This window comes from Phaenicophaeus curvirostris, chromosome 14, assembly GCF_032191515.1.
Source record: "Phaenicophaeus curvirostris isolate KB17595 chromosome 14, BPBGC_Pcur_1.0, whole genome shotgun sequence".
NCBI classification, from domain to species: domain Eukaryota; kingdom Metazoa; phylum Chordata; class Aves; order Cuculiformes; family Cuculidae; genus Phaenicophaeus; species Phaenicophaeus curvirostris.
In genome coordinates this window covers 11,748,849-11,765,518 of record NC_091405.1, presented here as the reverse complement: position 1 = coordinate 11,765,518, position 16,670 = coordinate 11,748,849, and the positions used below count along the sequence as shown (strand labels likewise).

Here is a 16,670-nt window from a genome sequence, read left to right as displayed (position 1 = left end):
CCTCCAAGTCACACGCTGCCTTCCTCCCACAGCAGGAGCTTGGGCTGCAGGACTTGGCTCTCCAGCCAAGAGTCCTTTAACTTAGTGCATGCATGCATTTAGGCAGGTGGGGAAAGCTAAAGGGGGTTGAAGATTGGAAGGAGAGTCAAAGGAGCAGCCCTGCACTCTTCCTCCGACCAGTTCACTGTTTGCTCTTCACACAAAAGTACCCCGTATTTTGCAGTCCTGCAGCAATTTTCTAGCAAAGGCCTCTTTGAAAGGTACCTCCACTGATTTTAGGCACGTTGTGGGGAAACAGAGTCACATTTCTGGGAAAAGCACCCTTCCTGCTACTGCTCAGTGAACCCACATCCCTGGAGGGCTCCATGACCACAGGACTGGGATGCTCCTTGTCTCTCAACTGGGTCTGTGCACCATCCTTGGTTTGCCACCTTCCAGATGGGGAAGAACCTGCTAAGCTGGAGCTTTCTACGCACCTAGCCTCTCACCTGCTATTTGGGAAGTACTAGAAACCCACGTTCACTCCTCATGCACACCTGCCCTACACACCACCATCCCCCTGCATCCCTGTTGCGATGCTGGGGCCCATCGCAAAACAAGCTCTGGGACAAAACAGAGTGAGGTTGGTGCAGCAACAAGGCCCCCAACAGCTCTGGTGAGTCATTTTGCCAGCAAAAACTGATGGAGAAGGAAAAGTTAAATCTTTGCAATGCTGCAGGAGCACACACATCCCCCTGAAGGAGACAAGGTGCCAGCCTCCCTCCTCTCCTTGGCAGATGCTTCATCCTCCCTGCACTGGGTGAGCAGGTTTCCTCCGGGAGCCTGGCTGCCCGGCAGCCCCCACCCTGCCCCACTGTTTTCTTCCTGAGTTGAGAAAGTGAATGCCCGCAGGTACCCCACAGGAGGCACTTGCGGTCACTGACCCTCCGAGGGAAACTGAGCATCTGCAGGCTTCCTCCAGACTCCTCCAGGCAAGCAGTGTGGTGGCCCAGGACAGGCTGCCTGCTGCGAGTGGATACTGCATTACGAATCAACAGTTCAGTGTTGGAAGCACGCATAAAGACAAGAGCCATCTGACCAGCATAGCTCCCATATCATAAAATCACTAGGTTGGAAAAGACCTTTGACATCATCAAGCCCAAATGTGCCTGTCCCCTACTAAACCACATCCCTAAGCAACTCATCTACCCATCTTCTAAACATCTCCAGGGATGGGGACTCACCCGCCTTGCTGGGCAGCCTCTGCCAGTGCCTGGGAACCCTTTCAATGAAGAAGTTTTTCCTTATGTCTGATCCGAACCTCCCCTACGCGACTTGAGGCCATACGGAAGCCCTGCACCTTCATCTCAGCCACCACACTATCCTCACTGGCCCGGTAGAAGGCATCTTTACAGAGAAGCTGCAAAAAGGATTTAAATTCAAGAGGCTTTAGCGTTGTAACAGCTCTGTTTTCTGCCCTTCAGCTCACAGCTCTCATGCACCCAGCCCTCCCCAGCAGCTTGATGTTCAAGGGATGTTGGTACAGTTGCCAAGGCCTGGGGGTCCTGCAGCCACAGCAAGAGCAGGAGCCCCAGGCACCACCGCACAAACATCCACAGTCAGAGAGACTCTGTGCTGCTGGGGGTCACATCTGCCTGCACCCCAGTACAGCTTTCAGCAGCAGGACACACTCCAGTTTATTGCCATATATACTAAGGAGTGTTGTGCGCAGTTTGATTCCTCCAAGAACAAATCTGGAGGAGATGCTGCAGCAGGAAAGCAGCCCTGCTGAGGCTGGTGGTGGTCACTGAATCGTAGAATCACCAGGTTGGAAAAGACCCACCAGATCATCGAGTCCAACCATTCCTATCAAACATTAAACCATGTCCCTCAGCACCTCATCCACCCATCCCTTAAACACCTCCAGGGAAGGGGACTCAACCCCCTCCCTGGGCAGCCTCTGCCAGTGCCCAATGACCCTTTCCGTGAAGATTTTTTTCCTAATGTCCAGCCTGAATCTCCCCTGGTGGAGCTTGAGGCCATTCCCTCTCCTCCTGTCCCCTGTCACTTGGGAGAAGAAATCAGGACAGGTCCCAGGTGGCCACCAGCCACCCCTCTGCCCAGAGCAGCAATTCATACCAGCATGAAGGAAAGGGAAAACCAGGGCATTTTGATACCAGGGCATTTGTCACTGGTGGCCAAGCACAGATAAGGACAAAAAGACCAAGAACCTGGAACCAGTGCTGTGGTCACGGCACATCTGACTGCATTCACAATCCCCTTACAGACAAGCTCCCCTGTCCTGTCACCGCTTCAGCGGCTGCTGCTGGCAGATGACCTGAGCTGAGAGCAAGGGAGGACAGGGGACTGTCGGGCATTGACCTCACACAGGAACAGGAAAACTAGAGATGTTCTGCCTACAATAGCAAAAGTACGTGGAATGTGGAGATGCTGCAAGCATCCCTGCCCTGGAGTAACCAGGCAGGGGCAGGGGTCAGGGCAGCAGGGATGCAGCAGCCCCACCCTCCTCCCAGTACAAGGTCAGGCTAGCAGGAGGCAGGGCAGGTTTTAAAAGCCAAATAAAGGTTACATTTGGCTAGTAGGAGGCAGGGCAGGCTTTATAAACCCAAAGAAAGGTTAAAAGGCAATGCTGATGCTTACTGCTTGCAAAGGGGATACTGGAAGATGTTCTGATTAACATTTGCTGCGTAAGGTTTTATCTGAAGGCCACGCACACATAGAGAGCTCACCACCTTGATGGGGATTGTCCTGTAACTGGGGCTGGTTTTCCCCCCTCCCTTTCCAGAGCAGAGGTACACAGTGCTATTAATCTTCATGCTGCACTGACCCAAACATTCAGTATTACCCTGCAGCTGCTTCCTGAGATAGTCTTCCAGGTAGGCTGGCTGCACTCTGCTCCATCAGCACAACAGGCTCCAGCATCATCTCCAGGATCAGGCAGGTCAGCCTTGAGGTGGCAGAAGGACAAGCCCAAAGCTAGGTACTCCCACCACCCGTAGATACAGTGCTCAGCAGCACAATGTCCTGGTCAAACACACACGTGGAGCACCAACCAGCCCTTGGAGTCTGTGGTCATACCTCATGCTTGTCCAGGGCTGTGCTGTCAAGGCCCAGCAGCAGCAATCTTGGGTTCAAAAGACTCAGCTTTGACAAGAGGTGATTTCTTAGGGTTAAGAAGACTTTGACAGGCTTGGATGTTTGCCAGTGAATAAATTAAGACTTCTGAGAGATTAACAGATTGTCATTTGGGAGGGTAAACCACCTGTGACAGAGGTTTTTTTTAAAAAAAAATTTCACATGCCTTTCCAGGAAATTCTCTTGAAACCAACTTGATTTTTCTTGTATCACTCCTAACCCCCAAACACCAAAAAATAAGCCAGAACACACAAGTGGCCCTAGATGAGTCCAAGCTTTTCACAGCTGAGGCTGCCATAGGCAGCTGGTTTGAAACCTGGAGCCAGCTGTATTGCTGCAGTACTGACTGCACTGCCAAACCCAGACTGAAAAAAGCAGTAAATACAACTTTCAGTGCGAATATAAGCAATTCCAGATGGTTCCTCTGCAGCACAGGCCACAAGACAGACCTAGAGCACCTATCAGCATTCACCCAGCCCTCCTTGGCAAGTAGCTGAGCACTGACTGGCCTCAAGCCCCTCACCTCAGGTTTGTGACCCCAACTGTACACCAAGCCTGGTTTTACCCTATTGTATTTAATATTCAGACAACATTAAATACTAGCAGACATTTCAAGAGCTGGTCTTATGGAGAAGAGGGGCTGGGAAGATATGATGAAGGTGCAGTTGGCATGTTCGGTAATAGATGGGGGAATTGCCCTGGGATGCCCTCTAGCTGGCCAGGCACATCTGCAAGGAGAAGCCCCTAGGATGCACAGCTCCGCAAATCCCACAGGCCTCAACTTGTTTTCCAGCAGGACAGAGACTTGCTCTCACATGGGGCAAGCTACCAGAGGATTTCAGTGGCCAAAGCCACAGAGAAGCTGTTTTCACCTTGTACCACCCTGTGGCCCACCATGACCAGCCCTCAGGGACATCCTGCACCAGCTGCTTAGTGCAAACAGACTACACCAGTCCCTTTGCAAGCTGTGCTTGCAGGCATGAAGAGATTTCAACTAACAACAGAGTCAATTGGCTTAATGCACAAGCCAAGACAAACCCAGCTTCCTAAACCCATAGCCTTGAGGTCCTCTCTGTTCTCTGCAGCTTCAACATTTCTGTACCAGTGCAGGGTCACGTTATTCCCAGAAAAAAAATCTCTGGAATGCTTACACTCTTTCTGCAGCCTTGCTTTGGAAGCTTCAAGGTTTATTTTTAACTAATGTCTGACCTTAATTCCCTCAACTAATTCAAGGCCCATGCTGTCTCACCCACTGCTAGCACACAGGCTGTATCACTTGCCTCACCATCACAATTTACACAGCTCACTGTTTGCATTGCTGTTCCTCTAGGGCTGAGCTGCCTCAGTTCCTTCCACACCTCATCCATCCCTGCTCACTCCCATGTAGTCTCAGGCAGAGCTGAGCCCTCCTCTGGCCAGGATCAGCAACAGGAATTGGGGCCGGACCACAAAACACTGGGCTGGCTCAAGCACCGGTGGCCCAAGCCCTCAGCCCAGCAGTGCTCTCTTGCCTCCTGGTGCTCCTGCCTGGGCACAGCACGGGCTGCTGTCTCTGTGTAATTACACAGCAATTAGCCAAAAGACTTGCTCGGTGTCCCCTGCTGTCACCACAGCTCTCCTCCACCCCAACAGCAACAAGGGGTACACATTTCTCTAAGCCAGGAGCCTCGCTACATCCCTCCAGTGACATTAGCTATGCTTGGCTTTCCAGCTAATTTTAAACCAAACTGCTTGCTTGTGGGAGTAGCGAAAACCTCAAGACAAAACAGATGTATTTGTCTCTGGTAACTTCTCAGATCAGTTGTTTCACAAGTAATCCTGCTCTCTGTACTTGCTGTCTAAACCAGTACCAAAACTGTTTATTCTGGTTGCCAAGAAAAACCCTGTGCTCCTGAGACTGGGCCCAGGCACACCTCCACTGAGGTGCACTACTGAGATATGAGCAATGATTTCATACACTCCAAAAAAAATCCATCATCCACCAAAGACAGTGCGGAGGATAGGCAGGCTTGCCACTAGCATGGCAAGAAAGAGGGGAGACCACCTCCAAGAACATACTCAAAGTTTTATGAGAGTACACCCCAAGTAACAAAAGCCACCTTCTCTCAAATCACTTCAAGTATTTACATAGTCACTTTATTGCTCAATTTTACCACTTTGTCCCGCCCATCCTCCCCAAGCCTCCAGCCAACTGAAGATGTGGCAGAAACATTACTTGGTAAGATGCATGGAAAGGAAATCACTGTTCACAGCCAAAAAAACATTATTACAATTACACTCACTACCACAGGTAACACCAGCAAATCATATCCAACAGTCTGACCTAAAGTGCAAGGTCAGGTGTTACCAGTTAGACTGTCACAACTGCCTGTACCAACTGACAAAACACTCCTAAAAAGACCAGCAACTGCAGGTAGCACTGAGGAAAAGCATTACAAGCTTCAAGAGTAGCTGTTGTTCCTAGAGCTGAACACAATTCTCCAATTATTTGGCAGAGGAGGAAATTATATCTTGAGTTTAAGCTGTCTGAATTTGGCAACAAGACACTTAATCTGCAATTCTTCCAAGGTAATTGCTTATCAAAGAGGTCACTGTCTTCGTCCTCCACTTTGTCCAACAAGGAAATTGCACCATATAACCTTCACAGGAAAATATTTACACAAAATATTTAAACTATTGTTGAAGCAATTTAACAATAGACCTTTCCTAAAAAGTCTGCTAATGCATATCTAGCAATTTTGATATTCTACACTCAGTGTAATTGAAATAGCATTTAAAACATTCCCACAGGAATCACATTGCACAGAAGAAGCCATGTGCTTCTCTAACATTTTTGCACACTTGCTTAGAGCTTGTGTATCTAGTGCACAAGTTTATAATGCCAAGCATCTACATAAGTACCAAATAAATGCTACAAAGCAAAGTTCTTTGGAATGAGTTCAAAACATCCTGGTCTCTAGGCTGTAATGTCTTAAGGCTTCTTGTCATTTTGTTTGCTTGGTCAGTGAACACCAGAAGAAGTGCCTCTGTCACTCTTGGCTTAAAGTTTGTGTCCAATTCACTCAAAGTAAAGCCCATTGCGGTTTCAGACTAGTAGACAGGTGACAAGTCAGTTGCGGGTCACACCAGGCCCTTCTGGAAGGAGGGATGCAAAGAAAGTCTTGAAAAAAACCCATGCTGTGCTCATAAGTGAAGGGTTGGCCGGCTGCAGTTCTTGTAAAGCTTGTCCATCATCAGGAGGTGCCACAGATTCATCAGCTCTGCCTGCATTTTCTCCCTGCCAAAAAAACCCCACGGTATTTGGTAAGCAAGATCATTGCAGAAATGAGTGAGTCAGGCATAGAACAGCATGTTTTGTTACCCAAATTCCACTGTCAGAATATGAAGGGCATGGAAGTATCCCCAGGCAACCACAAAGTTGAAAAAAATAAGCTGCACCCTAGAGTTTCTGGTTAACTCATGCTGTGTGTCCAAGAACACCATTAAGGACAGATGCTAAGCACCTGATCAGGTAAACTACACACATTTACGATTGTGACTCCCACTGACATCAGCCAGAAGTTTTAGCTTGAAATGCCAGACTCCGATTGTTTATATCCTCAAACACCATCACCAAGTGGTCTAAATAGCACCTTCAGATACAGAACCTGCTCAGCCTGTGCCAGATCACTCCGTTAAAACATCCTAAAGACCAGAAACAACCAGAAAATAACATTCAGACCAAAATAATTTGTAGAGCAGTACAACTAAGATACAAAGGAAGGAGTAGGGCAGCAATTACTGCTCCATGAAAGAGTTCCTGATTAAAGTTTATAGAATAACATTTTTGCTACTACATTTAATTTGTACATCGAAAGTGAAACTTCACAGGGTTTCACACTCGTGGTTTAAAAAAAACACCAAGACACTACCTGCAAGTTATTGTTCTGGTCCTGGTTTGCAGCAGCTTGAGGAGGAACATTGCCTGGAATGGGCTGAACTGGTCTTCGTCTAAATGGAAGCCATCCAACATGGTGCCTAAGGAAGCCAACAGATCAATATTGGTATTGGTTAAAAAAAAACCCACTCCATGTTACAGCTACAGTTTGAGTAGCATCTGACTGTCCAGAGCTGCAGACAAGTTCAGCTAAGGCCTCTTTTGCCCTGACCCAGCAAGTCCTTTCAACACCTGCTGTTAGAACCAAGCCACAAGGTAGGAGGGGAAGACCGAGCATCTGCTCACATCCAAAACAAGCAGCACATCATCCAGGTTTGTATCCATTTCATCAGGGCTCAGCCTGCTGGAGGATGCTGCTATAAGTACAAAGAGTCTGCTCACTTGCCATACTACATACACCCCCAGGCAATTTCTCTGTACTCACCCTAAACGAAATATGCAAAACTGCACTGTCTTACCAAAAATCACAGGCCACAGACCTTCTCAGAAGGTCCATATCTCTATGATCCACCTGCACCTCGTAACCCATAACCTAAGCTGCTCAAAGTTACACTTGGAATTATCAACTGTAAAAAAAAAAAAAATCTAAGGACTTCATGAAGCAGTTAACCTTCACTCTCTAAGTCTGCACACAGGTTGGAAGAGCTGTTTGCATCAGCTGCTCTGGTTTGAGCTCCTAGACCTCCAAATAGGGATTCAGAGGTCTGCAGCACTTGCTTTACTAATGATCAAAGAATTTCAGGGGACAGATTGTCTCAGACAAGACATCCCAAACATGTCAACTGACAGCCCACTATCTTTATTTTACTTCTAATATTTATCCCCCATCTCCCCCTCTAGAGAGGCTCAAAGGTAATTCAGGACACTGCATCCTGTTTGGCTTTGTCTGCTCTCCAGAGGGGCAACACAGCAGGAAAACCCACATGGGTACATGACCTGGACAGCAAGTGAGAGATCCTCATCCCAGACCTCAAACACTTGTTTCCCAGCAAACAACTATCATTCAGTACACGCAATCTACATGTTCATCTGCTCCACACTATCACACTGCTGGGGTTTACACTGACAGCTACTTAGGTTGGTTTAAAGTAGTTTTCCAAGAAGCAAGCCAGCCACACCAGAAGCACTGGTACAAAAGAATCACCCACTATCACCTATTCTTCACAGCTTGTACTTATTTTTTCTAAACTGTGAGTTACACCAGGATGGGGGAGTGGTTCACCCTTTCCAGGTACAAGAGTCAAATGAAGCTCAGCTGCCAGAAAACTGACCACAAAACAGAGCTCAGTGCTGCAGTGAAACATTTGAATACAAGAGTCAATGTTAATAGCATACACTTACAGATACATGAGCACAGTGCCACCCATAACCAGGAGGAATCTACTGATGCTGGAGTAGAAGTAGATAATGTTGACAAAAACATAGAACAGTGTTGCTGAGTAAAGCCAGTCCAACCAATCTCGATTGCCACCTTCTTCCTCTTCCTCCATGAGGGGACCCCCTTGGGCATTCATCCGCAAGTTCTGGTTGGCTGCTGCATTAACCTGGGCAGCAGCATTCTGGTTTCCAGGCTGGTCTTGTGCAGGAAATGGGTCTGGGAGAGGAGCTGGAGGTGCCACTGGTGCTGCCACAGGGGCCACCGCTATCTCCTGAGAATGCTGTGGATGGGACAGGTCAGCAGAGGCAGCAGTAGAAGCCAAGCTGAAATAAGAGCACACCAAGTACAGGATAAGGCTTGATCAAACCCTTTCATGCAGCACAGGCACTGAAAATGTATTAATCTTTAAGCATAGTCAGATCACATACAGGTAAGGAAGCATCAAGTTTAGATGCTACAGAAGGGTTAAAAACAAGTTTCAGTTCTGCCCATGAGAACAGTTGCATGGTGACCTTCCAATTTTATGAACAATAATTTCAATACCTTGCCAAAAACTTCTTTAGAGCAATCTAAAGGTAGCCTGGAAGGCTGCCGTAAGTCTCAGCTTCACCTTTGGCAGCAATTTTGAGACAGCGCTCTTTAAGTAGTCACAAAAGTAGTGAAGAACTAAGGGTCACCAGCAGGATTACATCTACTCTACAGACACCTGCCTTCACAGTCAAAGGAGTCAGGAATCTGCCATTTCCCAGACTCCAAAGCACCAGCCTGAACAGTAAGCCAAGCACCATGTGACAGAGGTCCATTCCCACACCATTCAGCACAAATTTCAACAAAAATAGTCTTCCAACCACCACAGAAAGAGGAAGAACTAACAGAGGCTCTTTATTTCCTTGTATTGCAGTTTCAACTTTCTACTGGTAGCTTTGGACAGAAAACTTACTATTGCATGTAATATTGTCTTGCATAAATCTGTTGAAGCCAGGACATCTGAAGCATGCTGTAGGTTGTATAACCAGAGAAGCCAGGAGCCACACATTGGAAGGGATGCTGAGGTGTTTCAAGCCTTGGTGAAAATTAAGACATTCATTAGCCAATGCTGGACAAGCTGCAAGAGTCATTTATTACATGACAACAAAACAGCTTCTGCTATTTTGTGTATCCAAATGCAAAATTCTTCCTTCTGAAATATTAAAGGCATCTCTACCCACATGAATCAAGGGAAGATTTTCAACTAACAAAGCAGTGCATTTTCCTTCACCTTCTTTCATGTCTACTCAAGCTTTTACATATTCTCATTGCCTTTGGCCTGCATCCTATGAACTTATGCCACACATGCTGTCTTGAGGGGCTGGCATCCAACACAAAGGCAACATTTTTCAGCCTGGAGAAGAGAAGGCTCCAGGGAGACTTTAGAGTAGCCTTCCAGTACCTGAAGGGGCTACAGGAAAGCTGCAAAGGGACTTCTTATGAGGGCCTGTAGTGATAGGACAAGAGGCTTTAAATCAAAAGGAAGTTTTAAACTAGACATTAGGAAGAAATTCTTCACAATGAGGGTGGTGAGGCACTGGCACAAGATGACCAGGGAAGCTGCAGCTGCCTCCTCCTTGGAAGTGTTCAAGGCCAGGTTGGATGGGGCTTTGAGCAGCCTGGTCCAACATAAGGTGTCTCTGCCCATGGCACGGGGCTGGAACTGGATAAGCCTTAAGGTCCCTTCCAACCCAACCCATTCTGCGATTCTATGATCTTTAAAGTCTCAGTGATGCACATAAAAATCGTATTTACCTGTTACTTGCTTCTGCTGAAGACTGGCCACCAGACGAACATCTTGGTCTTTCACCATTTGAGGAAGACACAGATGGTTCTTGACTAGCTTCTGACAATGGCTCTAGCTGACCAGCTTTAACCTAGAGACAAGAAGACAAAGGTTTACTCACGACACTACACGAGCCTTACACTAAAAGGTTACATCACACTGAATATGCTCTTGTTTTACAACTGCTACACAGCTCACACACTTTGTCCTGCACAGTACCTCTAGGCACTGCGTCAGTACTGATACCGCTCTTCAGCCCCATGCCACAGGCACCTCCACCTGTGCTTTAAGGCTCTTAAAACTAATCCTTACAAAAAACTGAATTGATGTTACTCTTCACCAGATCAACACCTATTCTAACTTTTACACACACAAACAGGTCCCATCTGGTTATAAAAAAAAAGTAACTGCTATAAATAGAGGGAACTGTACTCAAGACAATCTGACTTGCTGGCTTCAGTAAGTTTGCATTTGCAAACACAAACTGCTGTGCACAGAACTCAAGAGCTGTTCTGTGGCAATACATCTGTGCAATATCCCGACCAAAGCTGGCTCACATCTAGCAACCTCCAGATATGGGTAGGATCAGCTCAAATTGCCTTTAATGGGTAATATAAAGACATTAGCACATCCACTTGAAAATTGTTTTTTGCCATTTGCACTTAAGGCCAGTAAGCACTCAGTTTGAGCCCTAAGGCTCATCTCTGACTTCCCCTCTACAAACTGAGTCATTAATGAGAGCAGTTAAAATGTCTTCAGCCAACAGTCTTCTTCCTTCCCCACATCTAGAGGCACAGTTTGGAGCCGCTTCCACTTTAAAATGTTTCAGCTCACAATCACAGCCTCTGCCCAAAGGAGCCTGGGACACTGGTCAATACTCTGCTCAATAAAACTGAACTGACCAGAAGGCATTTCTCCTCTGAGCAGTGTGTTACAAGATTATAGTGTTGATATCTCTAGACAGATATCATGAGGATCCTTATTGATGAATCAGAGCCAATTTTTTTGCTTAATCCAAACACATCCTCATATTCTTAGGAAAAAATTTTTCACAGAAAGGGTCACTGGGCACAGGAACAGGCTGCCCAGGGAGGGGGTTGAGTCACCTTCCCTGGAGGGGTTTAAGGGACAGGTGGACAAGGTGCTGAGGGGCATGGTTTAGTATTTGATAGGAATGGTTGGACTCTGTCTGATGGGTCTTTTTCAACCTGGTGATTCTATGATTACATGATTCTAAATTATCAGTGTAATACTGCCGTTGCACCAGTAGGAAAACACCACAGTATCAGCGAACCTCAAAATCACCATTCAGTACTTCCTATTTTTGATCACAACCCTAAGATACAGAGCAGTATGTTAACCCCATGAGTACCTCTGAATTGGTTTCTCGCACATCCACAGGACGCTTGAAGTTGTACACCAAATGAAGAGCATGCAATTCTCCCTGCTAAAACATAAGGGAAGACAGGTTAAAAAAGTATTACTTTTCTTGATGTATTTCAGCACATCATGAAAGGCTTTCTATACCTTTGGCAACAACTCTCCCAGGTGATGATGATCAAGCAGTAGTTTCCCAGCATAAATCAGCTTTTGGTCCTCTTCAGGCTTTAAAGAAAGAAAAGAAAAAGACAGGATGACTCACTCTAAGCACAAGCAAGCAGAGACAGCTGGCAGCCAGATGGCCAGAAGCATGCAGCTGGAAGCACCCGTGCATTAAAGCGCAGAGGAAACAGCAAAGAGCAGAAAAAGAACTTTAGTACAAAATCACCAACGCTGAGGTCTGGATCAACAGGAGGACAAGCACCCTTTGGCTAAGGGCTCTGTTACATGTTGCCAACCCAGACACAGCCATGAGCGCTTCTCAGGAGCAGAGGTTTGCAGCACCAGCTGATTTCATCATTCTAGGGGTGCTGCCAAGTGGACCTGGAGGAGCCCCCCTGGAGGAGTCAGGGCACCGATCCCGCCTGGCAGCGCTCACCCTGGCACCAGGCGGGGCGATCCCGGCGCTGCCCGCCCCTCCCGAGCGCTCACCCCGACCCCGGTTAACGTTTAACCCGGCTGATGCAACCGAGAGCAGGACAGCCCCGGGGGAGGAGGACGACACCGGGGGATGGGGGAGAAAGAGGAGAACACGGCGGGGGGGGGGAACCGGGGGAAGGTAAGGAGGACATGGAGGGGGGACATAGGGAGGAAAAAGAGGAGGAGAGGATGGGGGGGACGATGACACCGGAAGAAGAGAAGGAGGAAGACATGGAGAGGGGGGACAGGGGTGAGGGGGAAAGGAGGAGGAGGAAGGGAAGGGGGGACACTGTGAGGGGAAAAGAAGAAGGAGGAAGGGACGAGGGGGGACACCCTGGGGGAGGAGGACACCGTGAGGGGAAAAGGAGGACGAAGGGAAGGGGGGGACACCGTGGGGGGAAAAAAGAGGAAGAGGAAGGGACGGGGGGGACACCGGGGGGGGGAAGGGGGGGACACCGTGGGGGGAAAAGGAGGAGAAGGAAAAAGGGACAGGGGGAACACCGCGGGGTGAAAAAGGAGGAGAAAGGGGGGACGCCAGGAGGGGTGGGAGGGGAAAGGAGAAGGAAGGAGGGGAAACGTCGTGGGGGCAAAAGGAGGAGGAGGAGAGGACGGGGGAGAACGTCGAGGGGGCAAAAGGAGGAGGAGGAGGGGACGGGGGGGGACACCGTGGGGGGGGAAAAGGAGGAGGAGGAGGGGACGGGGGGGGGAACACCGTGGGGGGGAAAAGGAGGAGGAGGGGACGGGGGGGGACACCGTGGGGGGGGAAAAGGAGGAGGAGGAGGGGACGGGGGGGGGAACACCGTGGGGGGGAAAAGGAGGAGGAGGAGGAGGGGACGGGGGGGGGACACCGTGGGGGGGAAAAGGAGGAGGAGGAGGGGACGGGGGTGGGGGGACACCGTGGGGGGGAAAAGGAGGAGGAGGAGGGGACGGGGGTGGGGGGACACCGTGGGGGGGAAAAGGAGGAGGAGGAGGAGGAGGAGGGGACGGGGGTGGGGGGACACCGTGGGGGGGGAAAAAAGAGGAAGAGGAGACGGAGAGGGGACTCCAGGGTGGGGACGCCAGGAGGGAAAAGGAGAAGGAGAGGACGGGGGGACGACGACAGCGGGGGACGTGGACACACCCACACCGGGGCCCCTCCACTCACCGGCGCCTCGGGGAGGAGGTGGCGCAGCTCGGCCTTGAGGCGGCGCACGGTCCAGGCGGGCTCGGCGCGGAGGCGCAGGTCGGGGTGTCGCTGCGCGGGGCTCCGCACCAGCAGCCGCAGTTCCCCCTCCATGGCGGCGGTGGCACCAACACCGGGGCGGCCCCCGCCCGCTCCCTTTATAGGCACGCTCGGCGCCCCGCCCCGCCGCAGGGCCGCGGTGGCCGCAGCTGATTGGTCGCCGCGGCAACGGAGGCGGGAGCGCTGACACGTGGGCCAATGGGACGCGGCCCCGCGGCGGAGGGGGCGGGGCCTGAGCAGGGGGCGGGGCGTCAGCGCGACGTCACCATGGCGACCGTGATTCCCGCCTTCCCCCCCCTCCCTCGGGCCATGGCCGGGGGAGCAGCGGGAGCGGTGTTGGCGCTGAGGCTGGCGGTATCCAGCAGGCGTTTGGACAACGCCCGCAGGCACGTGGTGCTGACACGAGAAGTGGTCACTGTTACAGAAAGTACAGCCGTAGAATAATTTAGGTTGGAAGGGACCGTAAAGCCCATCCAGCTCCACCTCCTGCCCTGGGCAGGGACACCTCCCACCGGATCCGGCTGCTCAAGGTCCATACAACCCGGCCTTGGGCACCTCCAGGGATGGGGCAGCCACAGCTTCCCTGGGCAACCTGGGCCAGGGCCTCCCCACCCTCATGGTGAAGAAATTCCTCCTTGTGTCCAGGCTAACTCTGCCCCTTTCCAGTTTATTTCCCATTCCCCCTCCTCCTATCACCACAAGCCTTTGTGAACAGCCCCTCCCCAGTTTTCCTGGAGCCCCTTCAGGCGCTGGAAGGTCACTGTGAGGTCTCCCCAGAATCTTCTCCAGGCTGAACAACCCTAACCCTCTCAGCCTGTCCTTGTTTGGAAGGTGCTCCAGCCCTCCGATCATCTTCATAGCGTCCTCTGGACCCATTCTGATCGCTCCATCTCCTTCTTCTGTTGAGGATTGCAGAACTGGACACACTACTCCAGGTGAGATCTCACAAGAGAGGAATAGAGGGGCAGAATCCCCTCCCTCACCCTGCTGGCCACGCTGCTTTCGATGCAGCCCAGGACACTTTTGGCCGCCTGGGCTGCGAGCGCGCATTGCCGGCTCATGTTGAGCTTCTCATCAATCAGCACCCTAAGTCCGTCTCCACAGGGCAGCTCTCAATCACATCATCCCCCATCCTACACTGAAACCGCAGATTGCCCCAACCCAGGCATAGGACCTTGCACTTGGCCTTGTTGAACCTCATGAGGTTCGCACAGCCCCACTTCTCCAGCCTGTCCAGGTCCCTCTGAATGACATCCCGTCCTTCTAGTGTGACAACTGCACCACTCAGCTTGGTGTCATCTGCAAATCTGCTGATTTAACCTAAAGCAGAGTTAGTTTCATCCGAGTGGTAGTATGTTTTGAAAGTTAGACAGAATGTCCCTCTGGCAGCGTGTTTTCTTTCAAGCACTGTTTTCCCAGACTCTGTTCATGCTTTGGAGATGATAACATCCTGGGTTCAGTGTGATCCGTGCTGAACAGATGTGTCTTCTGTGACCACCTCTGTTTGCAGTGTTTCCCCGTCTCAAGTGCGAGGTCAGGCAGAGGTGGCTCCAGATTAGCAAGGGTTCTGACTGTTGTGAAGTTCATAATAACATTAAAATTAGCCTTTGGGAAGTAACCAAATATGCATAAGATTTCTGGGAAAGTTTATCCATATGCATCTAAGTGGGAAATCTATTCTGTCCCAGCTCTTGTCTCGCTGCACTCGATTGATGGCCTGTTGTGCAGGTTGATAAAGAACGCTTGCTTTCTAAAACTCTAAACAAGTCTTGGAGAGTTTATTTGCTGGCATTTTCAGCATCAGTGTGAATGTTGGAGTTGTCCTGTGCAGGGATAGGAGCTGGACTCGATGACTCTTGTGCATCCCTTCCAACTCAAGTCATTCTGTGGTTCTCTGGGTCACCGGCTATAGCCCCATGGGACATGGGTGCCACCAGCAGCACAGCTGTAGGGATTCCTGTAGGGATTCGCTTGTCTCTCTTCGTCCTCCTGGTCTCTGCCGGAGCAGCACAGCTCTGCCAGACCCTGTGCTGGACCAGTGCCTGGCCCTAGGGACACAGCATCTTATGCCATGTGGTGACCAGCGCTGCGTAGCTCCCTCAGCAGGTTTGTTTCTGGCTTTGTGGGGACAAGGACACACCATGCCTCTGCGTGGGGCTGAAAGGAGTGCGCAAGGCTGTTGGGGAAAGGGGCTAATCCAAGAAATTATTACTGACCAAAAAATCCTCCACTGCTAAAAAAAAAGTAGAATGGCAGTTTCAGAGTCCTTCCTCGCCATACGTATCTTCCTTTGAGATGTGATCCAGCACCGGGAACACCAGTGGTAATGATCCTGGTGCACCAGGAGGGGGTTTTAGCGTACTTTAAAATAATATTGTAGGAGTATGAGAAATCAGTTTTGTCTGTCAGCACCATGTATTTACTCTGCATGTTTCATTAGCTGCCCAGTGTTCCTTGGCAGCCAGACCTGTTGCCCAAAGGCGTGGAGGCGTTTGCAGCCAGTACCGTATTTTGCAAGTAGAAAAGATGCTTTGCCACAGGGATTCATCACCTCGCAGCTTCCTGGAGAAGAGCTCTGCCAGGGGGCATCCCTGCCTTTGGGAGCCGAAAAAGTTGTAAGGAAATTAACTGAGCCTGTGTCTGGTCCAGAGTACTGGCTGCTAGGGTGCACCCTCATGAGGATGGAGAACATCAGCAGATCCCATTCCTGTGTTGCACCCCTTCCCACAACGAGCACCGCAGCAGCAAGAGTTGCTTCAGTGCCGAGGCCGCGCTCCCCTCAGCTATCCCCACACAGCCTCAGCGCTCGGGTGGGCTTTCCCTCCCCAGCTTCAGCACCGTGTTCCCAGCAAGCCAAGGAGATGCTGTCAGAGCTGTCTGCCACTCTTGCTCTGTCAGCAGGGACTGTGATCGTGTCCCCCAGCTCCTGTCCAAGGCCACCATTAAGGACAAGGTGCTTTTTTCTGCTGCTTACTCTGTTACAGCCCTTGCTGGGAGTGCCCAGAGGAGCCCTGTGGGTGCCTCCTCAGCTTTACCCTATGTCAAACTAGGTTCTCAGGCGCTGTGTGTGTGTTTTGCTGGGGCTCCTCGTGCCATTGCTGGTCCGTGGACCGAGTGAGCAGCTGTAGTCGCAGCGCTGATCCTGCCTCAAGCTCAGATTCCTGTG

At 50.3% G+C, this 16,670-nt stretch overlaps 1 protein-coding gene across 2 annotated transcripts; it reads right to left on the bottom strand.

The window, feature by feature from the left end:
• Nucleotides 1-5,249: 5,249 nt before the first annotated feature.
• Nucleotides 5,250-13,584, bottom strand: HERPUD1 (homocysteine inducible ER protein with ubiquitin like domain 1). 2 transcript variants are annotated; one of them, XM_069868473.1, is made up of 8 exons: nt 13,427-13,584; nt 11,791-11,868; nt 11,636-11,710; nt 10,233-10,354; nt 9,391-9,513; nt 8,414-8,773; nt 7,044-7,152; nt 5,250-6,412 (listed from the first exon to the last, which is right to left on the bottom strand). In XM_069868473.1, exons 1-8 carry the CDS (start codon nt 13,556-13,558, stop codon nt 6,245-6,247), a joined length of 1,167 nt encoding a protein of 388 aa, XP_069724574.1. In that variant the 5' UTR covers nt 13,559-13,584; the 3' UTR covers nt 5,250-6,244. The 2 variants fall into 2 exon arrangements, with proteins under 2 accessions (XP_069724574.1, XP_069724576.1); XM_069868475.1 differs by having other exon boundaries at nt 7,047-7,152.
• Between the last annotated feature and the right edge of the window lie 3,086 nt (nt 13,585-16,670).